Source organism: Lithobates pipiens, unplaced genomic scaffold (genome assembly GCF_037356315.1).
Source record: "Lithobates pipiens isolate NorthernLeopardFrog02 unplaced genomic scaffold, aLitPip1_a1.2 Scaffold_8, whole genome shotgun sequence".
Classification (NCBI taxonomy): domain Eukaryota; kingdom Metazoa; phylum Chordata; class Amphibia; order Anura; family Ranidae; genus Lithobates; species Lithobates pipiens.
Window position 1 is genome coordinate 278,121,170 of NW_027507903.1, and position 24,778 is coordinate 278,145,947.

Below are 24,778 nucleotides of genomic sequence, written 5' to 3' on the forward strand. Positions count from 1 at the left end.
GGCCTTGTCCCCCACCTTGGGGTGCTGCCACTCTCATGTTCCTCACTGTTGCCTAGCAACATCTGGACCGGCCTTTTGCATGTTGACGGGCCCTTGGCATGTGACGTCATCCCGCATGTCACGCCACCTCCATGGTGGGGGTAGGGCTATGCTGCGCCTGGTCTTTAAAGGCTCAGAGTGTAAACATATACTTAAATTTAAAAGCTGTATTTTTATTCATAGACAATCACACACAAAAAGTATTGAAAAATGTATCAAGAATTGTACACAGTAGAAAATGGGGTACATGAGTACACATTTGCAAAATCGCACAATATTGCTATACATATCTATTGCAGAGATTGCATAGGCATATCAATCATTCGTACCAACTTCCTAAAGACCCCCACTTTTTATTTGCTCCCGGCAGACCAATCATTTAAAGCAACAGTGTCCTCACTGGAAATTTTAGCCACCTCATCAATGAATACCTTAGACCCCACATGGTGAGTCTCCCCTTGTATATAAAAGGCACAATACCCTTTTTGAAAATTCTTGACAACCTTCACATGCCTGCACACACACTTCTAGTCACCATTGACGTGGAGGCCTTATATAGCTCCATCCGCCATGAGCTAGGCCTAACAGCTATCAGGCATGTCCTGGTCCAAAGAAGACAGGAGGAATGGGCCTTCAATGACTTCATATTACAGTCATTGGATTTTGTATTCAATCACAACATCTTTACTTTTGATAGTTCCCACTACCTCCAGGTGCAGAGAGTGTACCTGGGGGAGTGGGAATGTATGCGCATGGCCGACGTGCAGTTGTCTATATACAGACCACATTGTTTTGTGGCATCGCTATATCGACAACAAGTTCATGATATGGGATGGCCCTGAGGATCTACTTCCTGACCGCCGCACGCTGATATATGTCCTATCTTTGAAGAGGAATATCTTTGTTATGGCAGCAGCTAGGGTGGTCCGATTTCGATAATAGTGGTCTCTGCGGAGGATTCGCCCCACAATCACTTTTATTGGCGGTGGAATAGGGCCCCCCTCCTGGTGCTCTCTGGTGCCCTCCACCACTTACCGGAGCCGTTGGTAGCGATGGAGACGATCGAATCCTTCTCCTTCCTGGGTATTGTGATGAGTGAGGGGAAGATAGCCCCCACCCATCTCCATACAATTGCAGGCGGAAACTATATCAAAATGTCACTTCTGTCCATAGCTCTTGAAGGGCCATTTTTTTTTTCAAATGACAAAATGTTTTTTTTGTTTTTTTTTTATTGTATTATAGTGTAAATGTGAGATCTGAGGTCTTTTTTACCCCAGATCACATATTTAAGAGGTCCTGTCGTGATTTTTACATTCCTTGTAATAGAAGTAAAAGTGACACTTTTATTTTTTTTAAAGAACAGTGTAAAAATAAAATATAAAAGGAAAAATAAATAAGAATTTTTTTTTTTTCAACGCGCCCCATCCCGCCAAGCTCATGTGTAGAAGCAAACATATATGTGAGTAGCTTGTTGTGATCGGTAGAGCGAGAGCAAAAATTCTAGCTCTAGATCTACTCTGAAACTTAAAACATGCATCCTGTAGAATTTTTTAAACGTTTCCTATGGAGATTTTTAAAGGTAAAAGTTTGACGCCATTCCATGAGCGGGCGCAATTTTGAAGCGTGACATGTTGGGTATCAATTTACTCTGTGTAATATTATCTTTCACAATATAACAAAAATAGACTAACTTTACTGTTGTCTTATTATTTAATTCAAAAAAGTGTATTTTTGCCCAAAAAAAAGTAAGCTTGTAAGGCCGCTGCGTAAATACAGTGTAACAGAAAGTATTGCAACGAAGGCCATTTTATTCTCTAGGGTGTTAGAAGTAAAAATGTATAATGTTTGGGGGTTCTAGGTAGTTTTCTAGCAAACAAAAATGTTTTTAACTTGTAAACAACAAATCTCAGAAAGAGGCTCAGTCCTTAAGGCCCCTTTCACACTGGGATGGGAAAAGTGTCGGCGGTAAAACGCCACTATTTTTGGTGGTCCTTTACCGTCAGATTTGCAGCGCTATTCGGCCACTAGCAGGGTGGTTTTACCCCCCTCTAGCAGCCGAGAAAGGCAGAGAGAGGCACTTTGCCGCCAGTATTGCCGCGCTGCCCCATTGATTTCAATGGGCAGGAGCAGTGAAGGAGCCGTGTATACACAGCTCCGAAGATGCTGCTAGCAGGAATTTTTTTACTGTCCTGCTAGCGCACCGCTTCAGTGTGAAAGCCCTCGGGGCTTTCACGTTGGAGAAACAATTTTTAGCGCTGTAGCACCTGCAAAACGATCAAGTGTGAAAGGGGTCTAAGTGGTTAAGATCTGCCTGGAGAAACTCAATAAAAATGATTTTAATCTAACTTTTACAATGTCATGCAATCCCAAGGAGGTGACTTTCTTGGATGTTACTGTCACACGAGATGGCGATGATATGCTTACAAGTCTCCTCCATCATAAACTCACTGCTGGGAATTCAATCCCGCACGCCTCCAACTGTCACCCCAGATCGCTGCTGATGTCAATTCCCTATAGTCAATATAAGATGCCGATGCATATATATAAATATGTGTTTTAATGAGATATGACTTTTATTTCTAGATTGTATCCACATTATACTGCAGAGCTATCCCTGAGTAAGAAACCAAGTGACTCCGAAATGTGTTGGCTATGCCTTTGCAATCTCTGCAATAGATATGTATAGCAATATTGTGTGATTTTGCAAATGTGCAATTGTGTGTACTGTGTACAATTCTTGATACATTTGTCAATACTTTTTGTATGTAATTTTCTATGAATAAAAATACAGCTGTTAAATTTACGTATATGTTTACTCTCTGAGCCTTTAAAGTCCCATTAAATGGGAGGACACTCTTTTTCTACAGCTATATAGGGATGTGGCCGCATGTAACAGATACAAACCTCAAAGTTATAGAATACATCGTTAGGATGCAAAAAAAGACCCACAGAGTTCAACCAATAACTAAGAAAAAAATGTTTACCAAATATGGTATGGCATTACTAGTGGGAACACAATGACATCACTGAGTCAGTCCTGGGGAGAAGGAAATAACAGGGAGGAGATGTGGGTTGTGCTCTCTTCACAGTGCTGGGGAGAAGGTGTGAGTTGTTCTCCTCTTGTCTTAGCACTTAGGGCTCAACCAGATCAGCAGGTAGGCCTGGAAATGGGATGGGCGTAGCACACAGCAAGCCCTGTCCAGACTGGAGCTTAGCTGCATCTGCACTGTGAAGTGGCATAGGACAAGGATGTGGAAGTGGAGGACAGCTTGCAGGTTAGTGGTGAGGATCTGAGGAGCAGGTATCAGAGGTTAATATGTCAGCCAGGTAACAGCCCACAGAAGCATACATTCCTACTTTCAATCCTGCTAGTTTAAATAATTTCTAATATCTTCAATTCATACTTCCATTCATTTATGCAAATCACATTTCTCTTTCAGTTCATAAAGAGGAAGGAGGGGGACATTTTCACTTTGAGGGCACACCTTACTTGCTTCTGGCCCCTACATTCTGTGGCTTATGCACTCCTGACCCCTGCACTCTGTTCCTTGCCTACTCCTGACCCAGAGCAAAGTAGGCGTAGGTTTTATATAGTGAGACCCCTCTAACCCACTCACACTGTGCAATTTGGACACACCCACCATTTAGCATGGTGGTACAGATTATGGAATTGTATACTCTAGTGGGCAAGTGGTATTTTTCTTATGATAAGGGAGTGCCAAATAAATAATTAATGAATGTAATATATAAAGGAGTATGGACTAGATCTGAAAAAGTTCTCGGGTCTCAGCCAATGCTAAAATAGGGAATGAATGGGAAATGGGCATGATAGCAGTGATTACTATACTATCTTGCAGGTATCTGCATTAGTAGATATAGGGGTCTCTGAAAACGTGTGCATTTATTTAATGAGGAAGTCAGCACTTGCACATGCCTTATGGCAGTCATCTGCTTTGTTAACAAATATTTACCAACATATCTGATAATGATTATAACAAGAGTGGTTGGCTCCAGGCCATATTAAATGAACATTATTATTCAACTTCACAATTTATGTGCATCTATGTTACAGATTGAGGAGAGCTAAGAGATATTTAATTAGTTGCAACCTTGCTCTAGGAAATCCTATATTAGGTACCCAATCCTCATAATAGACAGTAAATGAAAGACCTTGTAAAGAAATTCAGAAGCTATTACAGTACACTAATCAATAATGCACTAATAAAGCATTAGTATTCCAGCATCACGGGAATTAATATAATAGTGTAAGTACAGTCATGTTACCAAGTATTCCTTATCCCTTTCATTAACCTAAGTTTGTAAGTGGTGCAAATTGTAACATTTTAGTTTATACTTTTTTTAGGATTACCTTTAATGAACATTTTTGCTCATTTGACCTCCACAGATAGAAGCTTGTTGAGGTTGTTTGGTAATTTGAATAAATGTTCCATAGGCGCTATTTCATTGAAGAAAACATAGGCGTGTATTTATAAAAACATTGCATAGCAATTCACCCAGTACATGTACATTCGATCTGTACAATTAGGGCAAAAAACTAATAGTATTAGGTTATTTTCTGTGCTGATCAAATGTTTTTGAATGACTTAAAAAGGAAAACATTGCATTTGGTCATTAGATGGGATTTCCTACGATACTTAGTGCTATCTAGCAACAGATATGCTCATATTTGTTTGTCTGCTCCATTCACACAAAACTAATGTACATGTACTCTCACTGGGCAAATTGCAATGCAATTTTTTTTTTAACTCACCCCTTTAAAGAGAAGTTCAGGATTTCAAAAGAACAAACACACATACTTACCTAGGTGAAAGCAGCATTGTCCCCTGTCCGCTCTAAGACTGAGAACTAAGTGATCAAAGGCTGCCGACTGCTCAGTTCTTGGTCTTCATTGACCAGAGAGCTGGTGACTTGTCCCTGGAGAGCTGGGCTGTGGAGGGGGTAGCTGGCTAAGGCTCTCAGTGGCTCACTAAAAGGCTGAGCCATCTGCTAGACCCCTCCACAACCCAGTGCTCCAGTCACAATCACCAGCTCTTTGCTCAATGAAGACTGAGAATTGAGTGAACTTTAGATGCTGTCAGCTGAATCTGGATTACAGGACCGATGAACTAACTGCACTCTTTTGACCCACAGGAGAAGGAGAGCCAAAAGAGCTTTGGTCCTACTTCTCCTTTAAAGTGTATCTAAACCCATGAATATTTTTTTTGTTTTGTTTTGAGGTTTAGATACGTTTAAAATGACACCTGTCAATTTGCACATTCAGGACACAGATGACAGGTGTACTTTAAGATACATTAAAAACTTGGTGAATTGTGAACGATTGTAAATCCTTTGCAAGGACACCATAAGTATCCTACTTATTGGCAAATAAAAGACAATAAACATCCTAGGGTGAAGGACCTGTTTTATGTGTTATTGTAAATTAATCAGTGCACTTCTTTCCTTGTCATTATATAAATAAAATAAAAAAAATAGTTTTAACTTCTCTTTAAAACCAACGTACACAGGAAAGCAAAAACCCACAAAAAGAAATGTCCTTTTCGGGATTTTGGTATCCTATTTGACATTTCATTTGCTATTAGTAAGCTTTTGGTAGCTGAAAACTGGAGGCTGGCACATGTTCTTTCACAACTTCACATTAACGTTGAAGGCTATACGTAATGAGTTCACTTTGGCATCTAAGTCATCATATTCTTTACGCAGGTTTCAATGTTTTGGAGCCGAGAATGTCATTTTTCTTGGAAGAAAAGGAAAATGCAGAGTGACATTGTCATTTCTCTACATGTCGGAAAATAGAAAAATACTGAGAATCTTTTCATTCTGTGATGGTTTTTTTCTTTTTTTATCCTTATTGCAGAAACTCTAAAAATCAATTAATATTTACCTAGGTATTACAATAGACTTGAACAAGGCGTGAATTGTTTATTTGAATTCAGGATATCCGTCTAACTAATTAAATTGTGAGAACTGATGGGCATTACTGGGAAATGCCTGCTGGGTAGGCACTTGAGACACATTATGATTTAAACCACTCAATTGGTTCCCAGTTTTAAAAATGAAGATTTGTGAAGATGCATATCTATTTGTAAAGTTGCATGTGTAGCCAATGTGATTGTAAATATATGGTTATTACAATATATTTTAGAATTAAAATACACAAGCCCTGAGGAGCAACTAAACTACTGTCTATTGATGCCAATAAAGTCAGCTGTAAAATATATGTAAAACCTGACAGTGAACTTTTTTTTTTAATATCTCCCTTTTATTCTGTTAAAATCATCTTATTATATCTCTTCTAGACGTACAAAGAATGCCTATTGGCCCTGCCAGAAGTTCAATGCAATTACACCTGTGTAAAATACACAGTAGTTTAGCAAGTTAAATGTCACCCAATTACAGTTTAAATTTACTGTAAGAATGAAAAAGAATGTTTTTGGGTAAAATAAATCTAAAAAATCGTATTTGATTTTCAAATTTGACTGTAATTACAGGTACTATGATTAATAGCACACATTTGCCAATAATGGTAATAAGACAATGAGAATGCACATATCTTGCTTGCACAGAAACAAAACCTCCCACTTGATAGTAATGTATGTAATACGATGCATCATAAATGCTTTTTGCTTAAAGTAGATTCTTTCCAACACCGACCATGCACCTATTCACCAGAAAAGATTAAATCAATAATTTACCTGACTTTCTTCCATATTTCCTAGAGGTATCGGCCAAGGTTTCAGCAATTCCTGCCAATCGCAATGCAGCTTCTCCCAGTATAACAGCATCAGTATCCATAATGCTGGATTGTTGCATCACTTCATAAACAAGACAAAGGATATAGATCCACTACATGGGAAAAAGCACACAGCTCATATATTAACAATTCCTCAAATAATAATATATGTGTATATGTGTAGTAATAACGTCTACATCAGATCAGCATATGTGGCTGAAACAGAGATGGTGTAGCTGCTATTTATTATTACTACTATTATTGTCGCTTATGTTTTTATTTCAACAAATCCAAGCATCACACTGCATAGCCTTAAGCCCTCTCTGCCTTTCCAAGATCAAGATCATGGCCTTATAAGTAAAGTGCTTACTGTCCAGGCAACAACAAGGATACAGTACATCAAGAGCAAACCCATTTTGTAAGTAGCAAACATAAAGATATGAAATGCCATAAACTAAACTTCTTTTCTTGGCACTTTCATGTCCAAGTGCAAGCTTGTGTTTTGTTATTAAATTAGGTTTGTACACTGCTACAGTTACTTGTATACTAATAAGTAATGTTACCAGCATATTAAAGCGGATGTAAACCCTTACATATACCTAGTGAAGTGAACTGCCTCAGATGATACACAGGGATGAAAACAATCTCCCTACCAGTGACAGCCCATGCACTGTGGGCGCAAGGGTGCCGCATCCCTCCATCCATGCGCCTGGCACCTTTCAGAATGCCAGACACATGGATACCTATGGCAGGGGCGGGAGGTGGTGTTACTTTTTGAAGCACCTGATTAGAGCCAGAGGCTCTAATAGGCTTCAAAATAGTGTGGGCTCGGGGGGGGGGGGGGGGGGGGGCAGAGAGTATGCCCTGATCCCACCCAATTTTGTATCAATAGCAAATAAATTTTCGCTATTTTCACACTAATCTTCCTCCCTGCCAAGCAGGAGGCAGGGTGTCAGACCTGTTTCTTGATTGACCAAAGCGCCAGGCCACCCTATTGGATTTCTGGCACTTAGGAAAAGGATCGGACTCAGTGGAGGAGGTCGCCGCTGCTCTGGTGCACTCACTGCACTGAGAGGAGCTGCTGCCTGGTGGTAAATGCCAGGGGGTCTGTCAGAGCCATGTGTGTGTGTGCGGGGGGGGGGGGGGGGGGGGTTGGGGGTGCTACCAGAACCACAAGCCCTGCGAATGGGGGGGGGGGGTTGGTGGGCACAGTGGCTGCATATGATGGGCACAAGTGGCTGCATAAACTGGGCACAAGTGGCTGAATAAACTGGGCAAAAATGGCTGCATAAACTTGGAACAAGTGGCTGCATTTTATGGGCACAAGTGGATGCATATGATGGGCACAAGTGGCTGCATATGATGGGCACAGAGGCTACATATGATGGGCACAAGTGGCTGCATTTGATGGGCACAGTGGCTGCATATGATGGGCACAGAAGCTACATATGATGGGCACACATGGCTGCATATGATGGACACAATGACTGCATATGATGGGCACAGTGGCTGCATATGATGGGCACAGTGGCTGCATATGATGGGCACAGTGGCTGCATTTTATGGGCACGATGGCTGCAATTGATGAGCACAATGGCTTCAATCGATGGGCACAGTGAGGCTACAATTGATGGGGGGTTTCAGTATTTTTCATTTTGTTTGTGCCCCCCAAAAAATTTTGAACACCAGTCGCCACTGCTCTCTACATAAGTTTTACATGTATATCTGCTATCTTCAGCTTTATATACGGTTTAGAAAGTTCAGATTGTCTAAGGAGATTTTCTGTTCCCGTTCAACACTGCAGGGAAATCTGGGCATACAGCCAAGACAGCTGATTGGAGGAAAGACACACACCCCCTCTTCTCATAGGTAGAGACTTTCAGAGCCGATGGTTGAAGTTCAGGGCTCTGCTAGTCTATTTATAGCATCCTCCCTAGCACAAAACTCAGGCTGCTTTTATCATATGTGAAGGAGAACTTGTCAGATGTTTTCAAGCTGATAACAGAAGAATGGAGCAGGAGACAGCTACAGGCCATAGTTCTTTGAAGAACACTGCAGATATATGAGCCCAGCTCAAATTTCATAAATTGGGTTTACATCCACTTTAAGGATACTAGCCATGTTTAAAGCGGGAGTCCGCCGAGACTCCGCGTATTGTTTTTTTTTTTAAAGTCAGCAGCTACAAATACTGCAGCTGCTGACTTTTAAAATAGTGACACTTACCTGTCCAGCGCGCCCGCGATGTCGGCACCTGAAGCCGATCTCTAGATCGACACTCGGGTGCTGCCGCCGCCATCTTGGCTATGGGAATCAGGAAATGGAGCCTTTCGGCTTCATTTCCCGGTTCCCTACTGCGCATGCGCGATGCGCGCGGCGCAATCAGGACGGTCCCCGCTGCCTCTGGGATCTGTGTGTTTCCCAGCAGGCAGCGGGGCACTTGCGCAAAGGGGCGGGCACTTGCGGAAAGGGGCGTAATCTACGCCCCTTTCCGCAGACAGCTATCCCGGAAGTGGGTGCAGTTACCTGGATTATCCAGGTAACTGCACCCCCCTCCCCCCTGAAAGGTGCCAATCGTGGCGCCGGAGGGGGGGGGATTCCGATGAGCGGAGGTCCATTTTAGGGTGGACCTCCGCTTTAAGCTGAATTCAGGCAAACTGTGCTCACTGTAAAAATAATTTTCATGGCGTTCATCAAGGGACACGGGAGTAGTAGAATCATAAATACTGGTTGAAGGGAAAAAAATTGCATGATTTATGGCATGCTTTAGGGTGAATACAGTGTTCTTCCCAGTTGTGCAGTGTGGCAGAGGTATATGAATCAAAAGACTGGTGGAACAGAATTACAAATTCTTCAATAGGTAAAGCAGTAATGACACAGTATATATATTTTGTAATTTGTATGTATATATGTATAACTTTGCACTTAGCTGTCTGCCACCTGATTTTAAATTCTGAAAGGAAATTAAACACACAGTAGGTGTTTCATTTTTAAAACAATCCACAAGACTCTTCCCAGTAAGTCAATGACCATCTGTTTGAATGTCATTTACTTTGAAGATAACATATTCTCATGCTTTTAGTTCATGCTGCCAGAAGGCAGGACCTGTCTTTATAAGGAGAATGCTAACACAACAATTTGAAAGATATGGTTTTCCGTAAGAACATTCAGAGCTGATTTTTTAAAACTGCTGCAAAAAAAGATGTCATTAATAGAAACTATAAAGAAAAAAAAAGAATCATTACCAGCACATCTTGGTATTGTAATGATCGTATCCTTTATTCCTATAACGCAACAGCCATCACAAACCGATTCAGGACCTCGCAAGATACTTTTCTCAAGGCAGTAAGGGATCCTGTGAGATCCTAAAATGTCGGCCTGTGATGCCGGTTGCTTTATGTGAATAAAATACAAGGTTTTCACTATACCAAGGTGTGCTGGTGAAAATAATGTTTTCCATATGATTATATGGTGACACCATTCACCAATTTACTACGGCACCCTCCATGAACTGTGGGAAACTCTATGAGGTGGGTAACAGATGAAATATAGCTATTCATAGCAACCAATCCATTAAGTGGAACAAGGAAGAACTATCATTAGTGATTGTTGTGAGCAATAGCCCTTTGTTGCACTATGTGTAAAGCAGCCCCAAAGTGCTCATGGTATCTAGCAACCACAGAATTAACAGACAAAAGAGTGCCACTTTTAATCTCCCTATCCCGTCTTGTTGTGCATAACAGACCCATTTCTCCAGCACAAAGAAGCCATTCTCCTAGTGTCACCACAAGTCTGACTATGGAGAAAATTAACACTAGTGAAAATATAGTTTAAAGTGTGTGGAAACGACTTCACTCCAAAGCAGACTGGGGTGGACCCGCATTTTTGTGGAAGGCCTTAGTAAAAGTTGAAAGGAATGTACTTACGCGCTACTAATTTAAAATAAGTGCTATACTGTATATTAAATCTAATGCCGGCAGAAAAGGTCCGATGGTCTTCCCAACATACTTTGATGGAGTTACGACAGACTTCCGAACGAACAGACTTGCCCACACACGAACAGACTAAAGTCCGTTCGAAAGCCCATTCGTTTTGAACGTGATGGACTAGAAAACGAAATTCAATAGCCAGTAGCCAATAGCTGCTCTTGCGTCGTATTTGCTCTGTCGGACCAGCATACAGGCGAGTGGTTTTCCCGACAGGAATTGAGTCCAACGGACAGATTTGAAACATGTTCTATTTCTAGGTCCGTCTGAATTTTTTAAAGAAAAACGAGCGGACTATCCCACAAACGAATGGACTATCCAACGGAATTATTCCATCTGACCTATTCTGCCGGAAAGTTTGGTCGTGTGTAAAATAAAATAATATAAAAATAAAATGGTGACCCCATATATCACAAAAAATGGTAAGTGCAACCAATGACCTCTAGTGGGTACAAAAATTATAACACATATATATGTCAGACAAAGTCCATGAATCCAGTAATATCTTCTGTAAACCAATGTTGTCCACAGTGAATGATGACAAATGAGTGACTTAACACCAAGTGGATACTCCACCAGTCACACTATGCGCTCACCCCCCAATCAGACCAAGTAGCACCTTCCCCTTTGGGGTCTCAATCCAGAATCTGACATATATATGTCTTAGCAAAAGTTAGTTTTACAATCAGGAAATGTGACAAAGAGACCTTGTTTAATTTGCAATAAAATGAAAAGGGATTTGACGCATTCCTATTAATTCAACCATACCTTGCTGTTCATTTCACACTTCTGCGTAAATTTGGATCCATCAACTGCACCAGTATGGATTCTCTGCACTCCCGTCTTGCATTTTTGCCACAGAAATAAAATAACATCAATTACAACATCCCTGTCAGGCTGGACATCCTGGAACAAACATATATTGTGTTAATTAGGAACAAGCATCCACAATCCACATGTAGTCACATATGAATAACAATACCTATGGAATTACTTGTACATGACCTGTATTTACACACATGACCTTTGACTGAATTGATCAAACTGCCTAAGAAGAAAAGTCAAAGGTTGACAGGGAATGTGCCTATCTGTGCAGGGGTTTAGAATGTAAAGGATTAATAGTGGTTTGAAACTGATGTCTTTCAGTGATCAAGGATTTTCTCATTTCTAAATGAACAACAGTCTTTTGGTTTACTCAAATGTCCAAGGGATTAAATTGGTCTCATCAATAAAATTCATAGATCTCATGAATCAATAAGATACATGTCAGAATTTCTGAGCTCCAATTGTGGCCTAAAGCCTAGGCAGTCAAAATCACATGGTCTCCGACAACAGCACTGGGGGAACTTTCCATCTTTATGGACTGCAAAGAGTTTGTTGTCTCCAAACTGAGCCTGTCTGGAAGCTTTGCAGTGAAATAAGAGAAGCAGCAAAGTACAATCACTGTGCTGTTGAATGTGTATTAAGCAAATATGTCTGCCCCCATCACCTACATATGTGTTTATTGACAGTATATGCTGAAACGTTATTTTTAGCATATACAGTAAATATTAATAAAGAAGAAAATTTTACTTACGCTGTCCTGTATGGCACATACAGCAACCTAGAAATTATAGGAAATAAAGCTATAGATCCTAATGAAGTGAACAATATAAGAACATATTTTATCAAAGTTGTCCTGTATGTCAGCAGATTACCGTATTTATCAGTGTATAACACGCACTTTTTTGCCATGAAAACAGAGGGTAAACAGTGCCTGCGTGTTATAAGCAGATAATATGTTTTACCAACAAGGGGCGGGGATCAGGTGGTCCGCCCCGAAAGCCACACATTGGGGGGGGGGGGTGTGTCAGGCCGGCCGCCCCGCCTCTCCTGGCCCTGGGACAGTGCTGCCTGCATAGTCTAAATTTGAGAGAAAAATCACTTGCCAGCCCCTTCTCCTACACCGCTCCTCCTGTGTCAGTGTCATTATAAAAATGAAGCTTGTAAATATCTTAATAGCTCAGTTTTTTTCTGGCTGCTCTCCTCCTCCTTCTACTCCTCCTCCTCCTCTTTGAGTGTAGCTTTAGATTGGAGGAAGAGGAAAGTGGTCACATGACCATCTATGTAATGTCAGCGGAGAGCAGTCATGTGACCAGGTCAGTGAAAAACTGATCTATTGAGGTATATGCAAGCTTTGTTTTACAATATGAGTGACACAGGAGGAGCAGTGTAGAAAGGGCTGATTTTTTTCTTAACTGTAGAGTATGCTGGCAGTGCTGTCCCAGGAGGCTGGGGGTCTCCTGGGAGTGTAGGGGAGCTGTGTACTGGATGGGGGGCTGTGTGGGGGGAGGGGGTCTGTATACTGGATGGGGGGCTGTGTACTGGATGGGGGGGGCAGTGTGGGGGGAGGGGGGATGTATATTAGATGGAGGGCTGTATACTGGATGGAGGGCTGTGTACTGGATGGGGGCTGTGTAGGGGGAGGGGCTATATACTGAATGAGGGGCTGTGTACTGGATGGGGGGCTGTGTACTGTGCAGGGGGAGGGGGGCTGTATACTGGATGGGGGGGGCTGTGTACTGTACAGGGGGACTGTGAACTGGATAGGGGGCTGTGCACTGGGGAGGGAGGCTGTATGCTGTAGAGGGGGAGGGGGCTGTGTACTGGGAGGGGGGGCTGTGTACTGTGCAGGGGGAGGTATACAGGATGGGAGGCTGTGTACTGGGGAGGGGAGCTGTATACTGGATGGGGAACTGTGTACTGTGGATGGAGGAGGGGGGCTGTGTACTGGGGAGGGGGGCTGTGTACTGTTCAGGGGGAGGTATACTGGATGGGATGCTGTGTATTGGGGAGGGGAGCTGTATACTGGATGGGAGACTGTGTACTGTGCATGGAGGAGGGGGCTGTGTATTGGGGAGGGGGGCTGTGTACTGTGCAGGGGGAGGTGTACTGGATGGGGGGCTGTGTACTGGGGAGGGGAGCTGTATACTGGATGGGGGACTGTGTACTGTGCATGGAAGAGGGGGGCTGTGTACTGGATGGGGGGCTGTGTACTGTAAAGGGGGTTTTGAAAACATTTTTTCCTTAAACTTCTCTCTTAAAATTGGGGTGCGTGTTACATGCCTGTGCGTGTTATACGCTGATAAATACGGCATCTTATACTGTGTTTTAGTATGAATATTGGGCTGTTATATCTCCATTTTCAGCCAACAGTAACATGCAAAAATAGTTCAGAACACAGAATTACTGGAGAAGAGTTACATTAATAACTGGTAAATGTATACTACTGATGTTTGGAGGAATGCTGAGAAGGTAAGTCTAGGAATGGTGGGCCTGATGTGCGAAACAGCACTCCTGGGCAGCTTCACTTTGCTACCTGGGACAGAATATGATGAATTAAAACATGTATGAATTATTTGAAATACTAATAAGAGAGCTATAATCAGCATATAAACCCATATGGAACTAACAATACTTTGTGCAGAGAGAATAAGCAATAGGATTACAGGGCAATTTTTTTTTTTAACGGTATACAATTGGGGGCAAAAGCGTGCACAATATTTTCATCCTCACTTCTCAAGCAGAAAATTATATATTAGGAGAAGCACAGTCTGAAATCAATAAAGGGACCTTTGCAAAGTAATAATGAATGCTTGTCATTGCAGATCATGCCTTACCTATTGAGGACACAGACATTATTATGCAGTGATTCAGTGTAATCAGCAGATAAAATATATTTTGTATTTGATAATATAGCAATGTGTTATTTGTAGACACAAATTTAAATACATATGACCTACTGTTGCTGCTTTTAATGTTATTGTGTATTTGTATTTTACCAGTTGTAACTGGAAAGAATTAAACTCTTATATTAGGCTAGTTTTTATTTATGGCTGTCACAAACAGATTATTGTGAGCCATCAAATAGAACAATGTAATTCAAACACTGTGTTTGACGAAGCTACAGTTAAAGGTGAATAGACACAAAGGAAACACGCTGTTTGCAAACAATCAGTTTCCTGAAGCGAATCAATATGGGCTGGGAGAGCTGCTCAAAGACAGTTAAGTGTCATATAAGCTGATCTTTTGGCAGTAAAAGAGAACCACAAAGATTCAGCTGATTTCTTGCCACCATCCAACCCCATCCTACTCTACATTAAAGCAGAGTTCCACCCAAAAAAAATTGAACTTCCGCTTTAATCACTCCTCGCCCCCTTACATGCCACATTTGGCATGTAATTTTTTTTGGGGGGGCTTCGTTAGGAGGGGAACTTCCTGTCCCACTTCCTCTTTCCGCCCAGGGACCACCAAGGCGACCACCAGCTCTCTCTCTGACGATGCCTCACATGTGTGATTTGAACACCATTTACATATGCGGGCGCGACTTCAATATGTGTTTTCTTTGCTGCGCGAGCTCGCGGCGACAGGGGCGCTTTAAAAAAAAAATTCTTATTTATTTTAAAATTAATAAATTGTTTTTAAAAAAAAATGTTTTGATCACTTTTATTGCTGTCACAAGGAATGTAAACATCCCTTGTGACAGTAATAGGTGGTGACAGGTACTCTTTATGCACTTCAAAGTATTCAGATTTCGGCGATTCTGAATACTGTATATTTTTTTAAAACTGGCGCCATTGGCAGCCGAGTAAAAAGGAAGTGATGTCATGACATTGCTTCCGTGTTTACAATTAGGAGGCTGGAATGAAGCCGCTTGCAGCGGTTTGTTGATCGGGGCTCCCGATGGAACGGGAACCCCTGTAAGAGCGGCGGGAGGTGGCGGGAGGAGGTAGTCCCCTCCCGCTCCTCCAGTATAACAGTTGAGCACCTTTTAGCCGCATCGGTTGTTATCACTAGAAAGCAGATCGCCGACTCTAAAAAACAGTACTGGGATGATGCCTGCAGCTGCGGGCATCATTCCGGTATAACCCCCGAAAGCTGAGTACGCACATCTGCGTACGCTCGGCGGGAAGGAGTTAATACTGAATACACTCTCGATATCAAACTCCTATGGTGGTCACCTGCAGAACCTCCTGCAGTAGCGGGGAACTGGATACAATTAAGTTTAGTGTTTGTTTTTGGGTCTGCATTGCATGCCTGAGTTGGAGATATTGATAGAATTGTTTATGTGTAAGTAAAAATTCCGCACATAAGTGATCATATGCCTTGAGAGTGTTACTAGAGTATAATTGTCCAAAAAAAACAGATCCCTTGCTGCCTCCACAGGGAAAATCCCTGTAGCTTGCATAGTTCAGGATAATTAGGATCATTCCACAGTGGAGTAAACTTCATAGGGCCATAAATGGATAAAGCCTCCCTGATTGCTCGCCAAACCTTCCTAAGTATTCGCCGCTGGAGAGGAAGGGGGAATACTTGGGAGGTATATTTCCAGATGAGAACCAGCTGTTACTGCAGGATTGAATAACACACACCTGCCTGATCGCTGTCTTCTATTGAATATAACCTGAACTGCACATGCGCAGCTCAGCATGCATGCCCAACACACCAGCTGTGCCAGAATGACTGACCCCTGTGCACATGCATGGTGTGATCACAGGCGTTGCTTTAACTGACAATTGTGCAGTCATACAACGTTGTACACAAACAAAATTTATGTCCCCACAAATAGAGCTTTGTTATGGCCAATCAAGAGGCCATAAATCTGTCAGCCAGAAGTAGCTGGGAGACAGGTGACAGTGGCCAATGAGTAGTATAACCACTCAAAAGCTGGAGGTGAAGGTAAGTATTTTTGAGGTTTATTTCCACTTACTGGCTGATGGGCATTTTTTAGCTTATTTTTTAATGTGAAATCTATTGCATTTATCTGGAAAATAGATAAATACATGGTTGAACCAATAATAAGTGCACTATTTTACCTGCCAACAGATTTGTAATTCTGTTGAGACAATTTACCCATCTCTGCCTCACTGTGCAGCCAGGCAGATGAAAAGCTTATTTTCTAGTTCAGTAATGTAGCTTTCTATGTTACCTCTCAACCTCCAGTATTCTCATTAGATGATGAACCAGCATCATCACCTCTGTCTAATTAGAAGCAAGGTCCACCAAGCAATAAATAAGAATTAGGCAGTGGCAGAGTGATCTCTTTTTTGCTGTGCAGTTTGATGAGAGAGTGAATCACAAGAGGGGCTAAACTAAATTATTCATTCTTTGGCAAGAAGCAGTAAGCAGTGCCACGTGAGAAGAAATGTTTTTCCCAATAAAATATAAAATAGTATATATGATAAAAATAAAATAAAATTTCCTGACTAAAATATAGAGGTTACCACTGCTGACCTCCTTCTGAAAAACATAGGTGCCTGACTATCCCTTTGGACCAAATACTTGTCAAAGATCTGAACAAGTATGCAGATCACAAAGATCTGGGAAAGTCCTTATCTGCATTTATAAGTCACTAACTCAAATAATGAAGCCAAGGGGCGTGGCTGGGATGTGAGAAGAGATAGACGTGTTCAGCCTAAGCTCCTGCCAACCATATACACCATCCGCCTGCATCCCGGTTTTTCCCAGGCCATCCTGCTGAGCAAACACCTTCCTGTGATTTGGGGGGCTACCCTGGTCCTTCCTATGACTGGCAAGTGTAAATCAGCCGCTCCCATCCCCTGTATTCCGCCGCCGAACACTCATGCTGCGGCCATCTTGCCTGTCATATTCTCACCTCCGGCCCCTGTGGCGGTACAGACAGACTCCTCGATGGCGGCGTTTGGGGCATCGGATCCGGAAGGGTCCCCTGTGGCTCCATAGGCTGCACTGGAGCTGCTGGGAGAACAGTCCACTGCAACAATCCTGGCAGCTATTGCAGAGAGTAAGTCAGCTGTGGAAGGGAAGATTGACGCCCTAATGATTGAATATGGATGATTAGGCAGCATATGGACAAATTCAGGGACTGCCTTAACAACTGCTGCCTCCACTGCGCAAACTGTGGTGGAGTTGCAGCAGCAGGTTAAAATCCTTATGGCTTGCTCACAAGACGTAGAGAACCGTCTCAGGTGTAACAATGTCCAGGTAGTTGGGCTTTCGCAGGGCGAGGAGGGCCCCAACCCTGTGGTGTTTGCAGAGGTCTTTTTAAAACGGCTCCTGTCCCCAGTGTACATGATGGAGCGAGCACTCAGGGTGCCCACTGGCCAGAGGCCTGCTGGTGCATGGTCACACGCTTTTCTTGTTCGCCTGCTTAACTTCAGGGATAGAGACTTGATCCTGGCAGAAGCCCGCAAACACCTGAACAGCTGAAATATGAAAATGCTATCATACACCTATATGCTGATTTCTCTCCAGATCTACAGAAAAAACAACGCTACTTTACAGATATCCTGAGGGAGAAGGGCCTGGTGTATAGCATGCTTTATCCGAGCAGCCTAAAAGGGATTCATAATAGTTCTGCAAAGTTTTTTGATTTCCCTGCAGATGAGGTTGACTCGCTGGATTCCATTACCTAGAGTTGCGATCAGGGTGCATGTCTTGCAAGCTTAGTGCCCGGGGCTGGGGGCTCAAGTCTACCTAACGCCTTGATGGGAAGAAGCTGGGAGTTGGGGTTCCTGCTCTTAAGGGCCTCTGCTAGAACCGTGATCTCCTACTGTGACTACTTTTCCAGATGAGTAGACTATGCTACAGAATTTGAGGCCATTCATCTGTTTACTGCAGAAACCTCAGGTACAGTTCTGAATGTTTTGAACCACTTACACGTCTCCATGACTCTTTCCTGAGTGGATGGACTCTTGGAAAAATCAACTACTGTTTACTATGATGTTTTTGGGACTAAAAATTCTCCAGCGGTTTTTCTCCCTTTTTGGTTACAGTATGTTCGCCTGGAGAAAACAGGGCATTGTGTTTTTCACCTGTTATCTTTTATGACTGTTTTGCTTTTTTTCTTTTCAACATTTTTTCTTTGGGGTACTTTTCTTTTCCTTTTGTGGCTTGCCGTAAAGGCTCACGCAAGGGGGTTTGTTATTTGCCTAGTACAGTATATGATGTTCAAATGCTGCTATGTGATTCTTTGTGTCTCTCTGTGCCCAGGTCGTCCCCCCCCCCCCCCCTTCTCTCAGATATCCTTAATATCTCTCCTGTCCCCATGATATGTGCTACCCTACCTAATGAGTGATCTTAACCTCCTTTCATGGAATGTCTGTGGATTAAACTCCAAATTCAAACGTTCCCTAGTCTTTCAATACCTTAAATCCCAGAATCCCCATATTGTCCTCCTACAAGAAACCATTTAACTGGTAACAAAATGTTGTCCCTAAACAGGAACTGGATACAGAGAGACATACATTCTACTCCCTCCTCATATGCCAGGGGAGTGGCTATCTTAATCCAAAAGCGGCGGCATGTTCTATAGAGCATGTGGTGATTGATCCTACCTGCCTCCTTTTATGAAGCCCATGTGGTGTTACTCCCCAAACCTGACAAGGACCCTCTCTTCTGCTCCTCCTATAGACCTACAGCACTGTTAAATATGGATCTTAAAATACTTACCAAAATGGTAGCTAATAGGTTGATAAAAATTCTGCACCACTTAGTATCACCTGACCAGACCGGGTTCATGCTTAAAGAAGCTACTGATATTAATCTCCGGAGGGTGAATACCCATACTCAGATAGATGAGCAGACGTCATCGGGGGGACTCTGGTGTTTTTTCTGACCTGGAAAAGGCCTTTGATTCCATTGATTGGGGACATACGACCCATGTATTGCAATGCATAGGGTTTGATCCTATATTCCGCAAATGGATATCATTGCTATATGATCATCCGGTAGCGGCCCTCTGATTTAATGGCAGGGTGTCGGGTGCCTTTCCAGTGTCCAGAGGCACCAGACAGGGGTTCCGCCTCTCACAAGGTTTATTTGCATTGGTTATGGAACCCCTGGCAATTTCACTGCGCTCCTGCCTCCAAATCTGGGGGATTGGGGTGGGTACCCTTACTGAAACTACAGCTCTCTATGCAGGTGATCTAGTTCTGTTCATTAGTGATACTGGGCCCTCTTTACAAGCTACGCTATCACTAGTAGGAGGATTTACTGTGGTCTCTGGTGTCAAGGTCAACTGGACTAAGTCCAAAATACTTCTCTTACGTTCCCATACAGTGCCTAATCAGGCAGACCCCAACAACCCCCTGCAATGGGTAACGCAAATTAAGTACCTGGGACTCCAAAATACAAACTTAGTGACGGATATCATTCGCCCAAATGTCTCCCCGTTGCTTGTCATTATATCTAAGAAACTTCACACCTGGAAAAATCTCCCCTTGTCCCTCATTGGGAAGATAAACCTGATTAAAATGAAGATTCTACCCTTATTATTATTCACCCTCGGGAACCCTCCAGTGTGGATTCCATAGTCTATTTTTAAGTCAATCGACAGTATGATTTCCTCCTTCTTGTGGCAGGGAGGCTTCCCCGCCCTAAATTAGCCGTCCTTTAACTTCCACAAATACTTCCTAGCTGGTGGCACGCCGTTGGTTGACTACCCCACCGCATGATGCCCGGTGACTCTGGGGGCTGCATGTATGGGCTCATATGAGGCGCTGTCTCACCTTGTCTACAGGGGTCTGAGGGCTCCTTATCCCCTGACTCCCTCCTTGCGCTCAGTGATAAGGGCATGGTCTAAGACAAAAGGGATTGAGGCCGCCTAGTCAATGTAAGCTTTCCCCCAATCTCCCCTTATGGATAAATCCCAACTTATCAAATTTTTTTGATTACCCAGACCCGGTAGTTTGGACTAAATACGGAATTAAGTCGTTACAACACATTGTAGTGAACAAACCCTAATGACATTCAATGACAAAAACTACGCTATGACCTACCAAACTCACATTATTTTAGATACATTCAATTGAGACATGCTTTTTTGCTCCCAATTTGGCAGAGAGCCTCTTGAGCTTGAGCCTAGCGACCTAGAATTATTGACACGCAGTGAGTCTTTATCTAAACCGGTCTCCAGCCTATATAAGGACCTCTTCCAGGAGACGACCAAATTACTGGAGTCATGAAGACAGGCTTGGGAGGCTGTAGCCCTGGGGTTGGACAGGGATGACTGGGAAGATATGTGGGGAACTGCATTTCAGTATCTGGTTTCTACCAGAGACAGACTAATCCATTATAAATTCCTGCATAGGATTTATCTCACCCCAGCTAGACTTGCTAAAATGTTTAGGAACCAACAATCTGTATTCTGGAGGTACTCAGCCCACTAGCAAACTTCATGCATTTATTTTGGAACTGTCCACAGGTCAAACCCTACTGGCAAGCTGTTGCATGATTTATTAAATCGGTCACTTCTATTTCGATCCCCATGTCCATTAAGGTGTGTCGATTGCATCTGGTGGAACCTTTAGCTACTACCAGGGCAACAAGGACTCTCCTTACCCTATTGCTATTCTATGCTAAAAAGTGTATTATCCTTTCATGGAAGAGCTCTTTGACTCCAAATTTGGAGTTTTGGAAGGCACTGGTCAACAACATTACCCTTTTACAAAGCCACCTAATTGAGCAGAGGGGCACTAACTAAATTTGACAAGATCTGAGGAGGTTGGGTGGCTTTTATGGACACGGTCTCTAATTTCAGGAAGGTTATAGCTACTGACCCTTGGAATAATATAAAAAGAAGGCAGGTGAATACAACTGAGGTATTGGGTGGCTATTAGCTAACCAGTACTTGGTGTCCTAATCACTCTGGGGTAGGGAGCAGTTTTCTCCATACCAGCTCTTCTTTTTTACTATGGGGGGGGGGGGGTGAGGGGACCGTATTACTGGCAGTATCCAATAAGACTGCGCAGGGTGTCATATAGTGCTGGCAGTACCTCCGGCTGGGGGTTAAAGCAATGATTGTATCTGTCTAGGCAAAAAGTTCTGTTGCTTTTGGGGGAAGGGGGAGGGGGTTATCTTTGGTACTGCTTTTTTGTTCTTTTTCTTCACTATGTTTATTTTTCTTGTAAATGTACACCAGTAGGTGTATTGTAGCCAGTGGTTGAGGTCCATCATCTGCATGATCTGTGGCCTACTGTTGTATGTATGTTTATCAATGAAATAAAAAAATAATTTTAACAATAATAATAATTACTGAAGCCAATATGTTAGTATAGATTCGTGCAACTAATATTTGCAGGATTGCAGCTAAGGCAGCCTATAGATGGCATGAATTTCATTGCAGAAATACATTTTCACAATTCCCCCATGAACACAGACAGATTGGGGGGCGTCCCCGCTGGGAGAAGACAATGATTGGAGCTAGCAGCTATAGCAGCCGCTTGCAATAATTGGAAGCAAATCTGGCGGGTTGGTTGTACACAAGTTCATCAATCAACTTGGTACATTCAGCCACCCATTACTGATTCAAATCTCGGCCAGTTCAGCAAGAACTGGCTGGGATTCGAACCATGTATGGCCAGCCTAAGGAAGCCCCTAAATTTCTCTTAGTTAAAGTTTATTTAAAGTAAGTGCATTAAACGTTTTCGTATGTCATATTGTCTTTCCCAGTTCAAGCAGTAGCATAACAATTTTACGATGTGATATTGCAAACCTAACTTAAACCAACTTGCTCTAATTAAATACACCAAATATTATTGTAACTGTATTCTTTTTGTACTTTTTTTCTATTTTCAAATGAAACTTTAGCTTTTTGTATCGTTAATTCAAAAATATAAAAGGGAAAAAAATGCTGCCCAGTGCAAACAGCCTTTCAACATCCATTACAAAACATTTAAAAAAATAAATAAAAAAACAGATATATAAAGTAATTTCCTAATAAACTGGCCATTTAAAAAACGTTATATTATATGTCATGCATATAATAAATCATTTGGTAATCCTCTGTTTACCTTTAAAAAAAAGAAATTCACGTTCAATTTTTTTCTATCTTGAGATGATGACAAGAGCCCAAGCAAGCCCCGTGTTTCCTCACAATAAGAGAAGGAGAGCAATCCCCCTGTACCGTCCCTGTGATTGATTTATATGCAGACCTAGACAAAACCTGTCAAGTTTCACTGATTTCTTGTCAGTTTCACTGACTGTTTGCAGTGACGCATACTTTAATGGATTATCTATCACTCACAGCATTCAATAATTTCTCATTTAAATTTCAAATTCTTTTGTGAAAAATAAAATGGGTGCCTATTTTTATTTAAAGTTCTTCTGTGTGTCGCAATGTGGCTGCAGATATTATTATGGTTGTTTCCAAACAAAAAATGCGAAGAGAAAGTTTAGAGGGTGACTTTGAATCAGCTTATTGTGTGTGTCTTTAAACACTGCAAACATGCTAGAGCCTGTGTAATCCTACTATTCTGAAAGTTCTACTACTGCTTTTTATTTGACTTTGGTAGGAATGGATAACAATTTGGTTCTATATCAAGCACATCCATCAATGGTCCATCATTACTGGAAGGGAAAGCCTAATGACTGAATTTTTCATTGATAATATATTCTTCTTCTGAATCAGTAATGGGCCTTTGTAAGAATCCATATTTCCACTTTTATGCCACTTACACACGACCGGACTTTCTGGCAGACTAGGTCCGACGGTCTTCCCGACTGCCTATTCAGCGGTGTTCCGACGGACTTCCAAACGAACGGACTTGGCCACACACGAACGGACTAAGTCTGTTCGAAAGTCTGTTCATTTTGAACATGATGACGTAAGACGGGACTAAAAAATGAAGTTCAATAGCCAGTAGCCAATAGCTGCCCTTGCGTCGTATTTGGTCCATCAGACCAGCAGACAGACAAACGGTTTTCCCGATAGGAATTGAGTCCGTCGGACAGATTTGAAATGTGTTCTATTTCTAGGTCCGTCAGATTTTTTTTAATGAAAATCGGATTAGCCCACACACGATCGGATTGTCCGACAGACTGATTCCGTCGGACCTAGTCTGCTGGAAAGTCCGGTCATGTGTAAGCGGCATTAGGCTCCATGCACAGTGGGCTTTCAAAAAAGTCTATTCTCTTGGCAGTAAGAAGCGCTCATATAAAGCATTATTTGTACAAAGTTTAGATGCGTTTAGGAGAGTTTAACGTTTTTACTGCCAGTAATCCCCTATTTAGAAACGCAAACCAGAAGGGGTTATTTTCCTGCCTCTAAACATTGAGCTCAAAATATGCCTGTAATCATCCTAATGTGCATGGATACATAGGATAACATTGAGCTGCTTCTACAGGCAGAACACAAAACGCCTGTAGAAACAATGTGCATTGAGCCTAAATGGAATAAAAAATGTGCATCCTTACGTCTGAGAAATGTTTGTGTACTTTTTTTCTGTTCCTGGCAGGACCAAGTTAGCCTAGTGTCAGGGGGTAAAGCTTCCATGGAGGCTACCTAAGCTCAGGTCTCATAACTGGCACTCTGCCCGGGTTGCTAGGGGAGAGTGAAATGCCAATCAACAAAGCTTTTACTTTGTTCATTGTTATGACAGTTTTATGGGCGGCTGTTATTAAAATTGAGATTAGACAGGAGACGGCTCTGACGGGGAACGAACTCAAGTAAATAATAAAAAATTCTAAGAAGTAAAGCTGAATTATTATAACAATCTAAGAGTGGAGATACAAATTCTAACAGAAGATGACTACACAAAATTATTTCTCATTTTCATCTTGCTTCTAGCAATGCAAACATGTGAAAGCAGGCTGCATGTCAGACACTTCTATTCTTTTTGTGACAGTCATGAACCATTGCTTCCTACAAGGCAGTAGATATATGTCAGTTGCTAAGAGGAAAAGTTAAAGATGGAGGTGAGGACTTAGTTAGTGACTTTTGACAAAAATTCTAAATTTGCATATCAATAAAATGTCACTGAGTCTGCTTAGGCTGAACATTTTGAGTAGCGAATGAGTTTGTTTGAAACAGCTGCAGTGGATTATGATGATACGACTATTTCTGCATGATCTGAGAATGGAAGGTTTCACTCAATACTGCATTCATAACCATTGGCTTTATTTTGGAAATTAATAGGTAATAGATTAGAATTAAATTATTAATAAAACAATTGTCTGTACTGGAAAATGCACTTTACAATTGAAGCCA

At 42.1% G+C, this 24,778-nt stretch overlaps 1 protein-coding gene across 2 annotated transcripts in view; it reads right to left on the bottom strand.

The window, feature by feature from the left end:
- The window catches only part of CFAP54 (cilia and flagella associated protein 54), a 538,848-nt gene that overhangs the window by 389,906 nt on the left and 124,164 nt on the right, over positions 1 to 24,778 (bottom strand). For both annotated transcript variants that reach the window (XM_077472059.1, XM_077472058.1), the window contains exons 14-15: positions 11,542 to 11,679; positions 6,753 to 6,903 (exon numbers count right to left, since the gene is read on the bottom strand). In XM_077472059.1, coding sequence (XP_077328185.1) covers positions 6,753 to 6,903; positions 11,542 to 11,679 — 289 coding nt within the window. The remainder of the gene's footprint in view (positions 1 to 6,752; positions 6,904 to 11,541; positions 11,680 to 24,778) is intronic.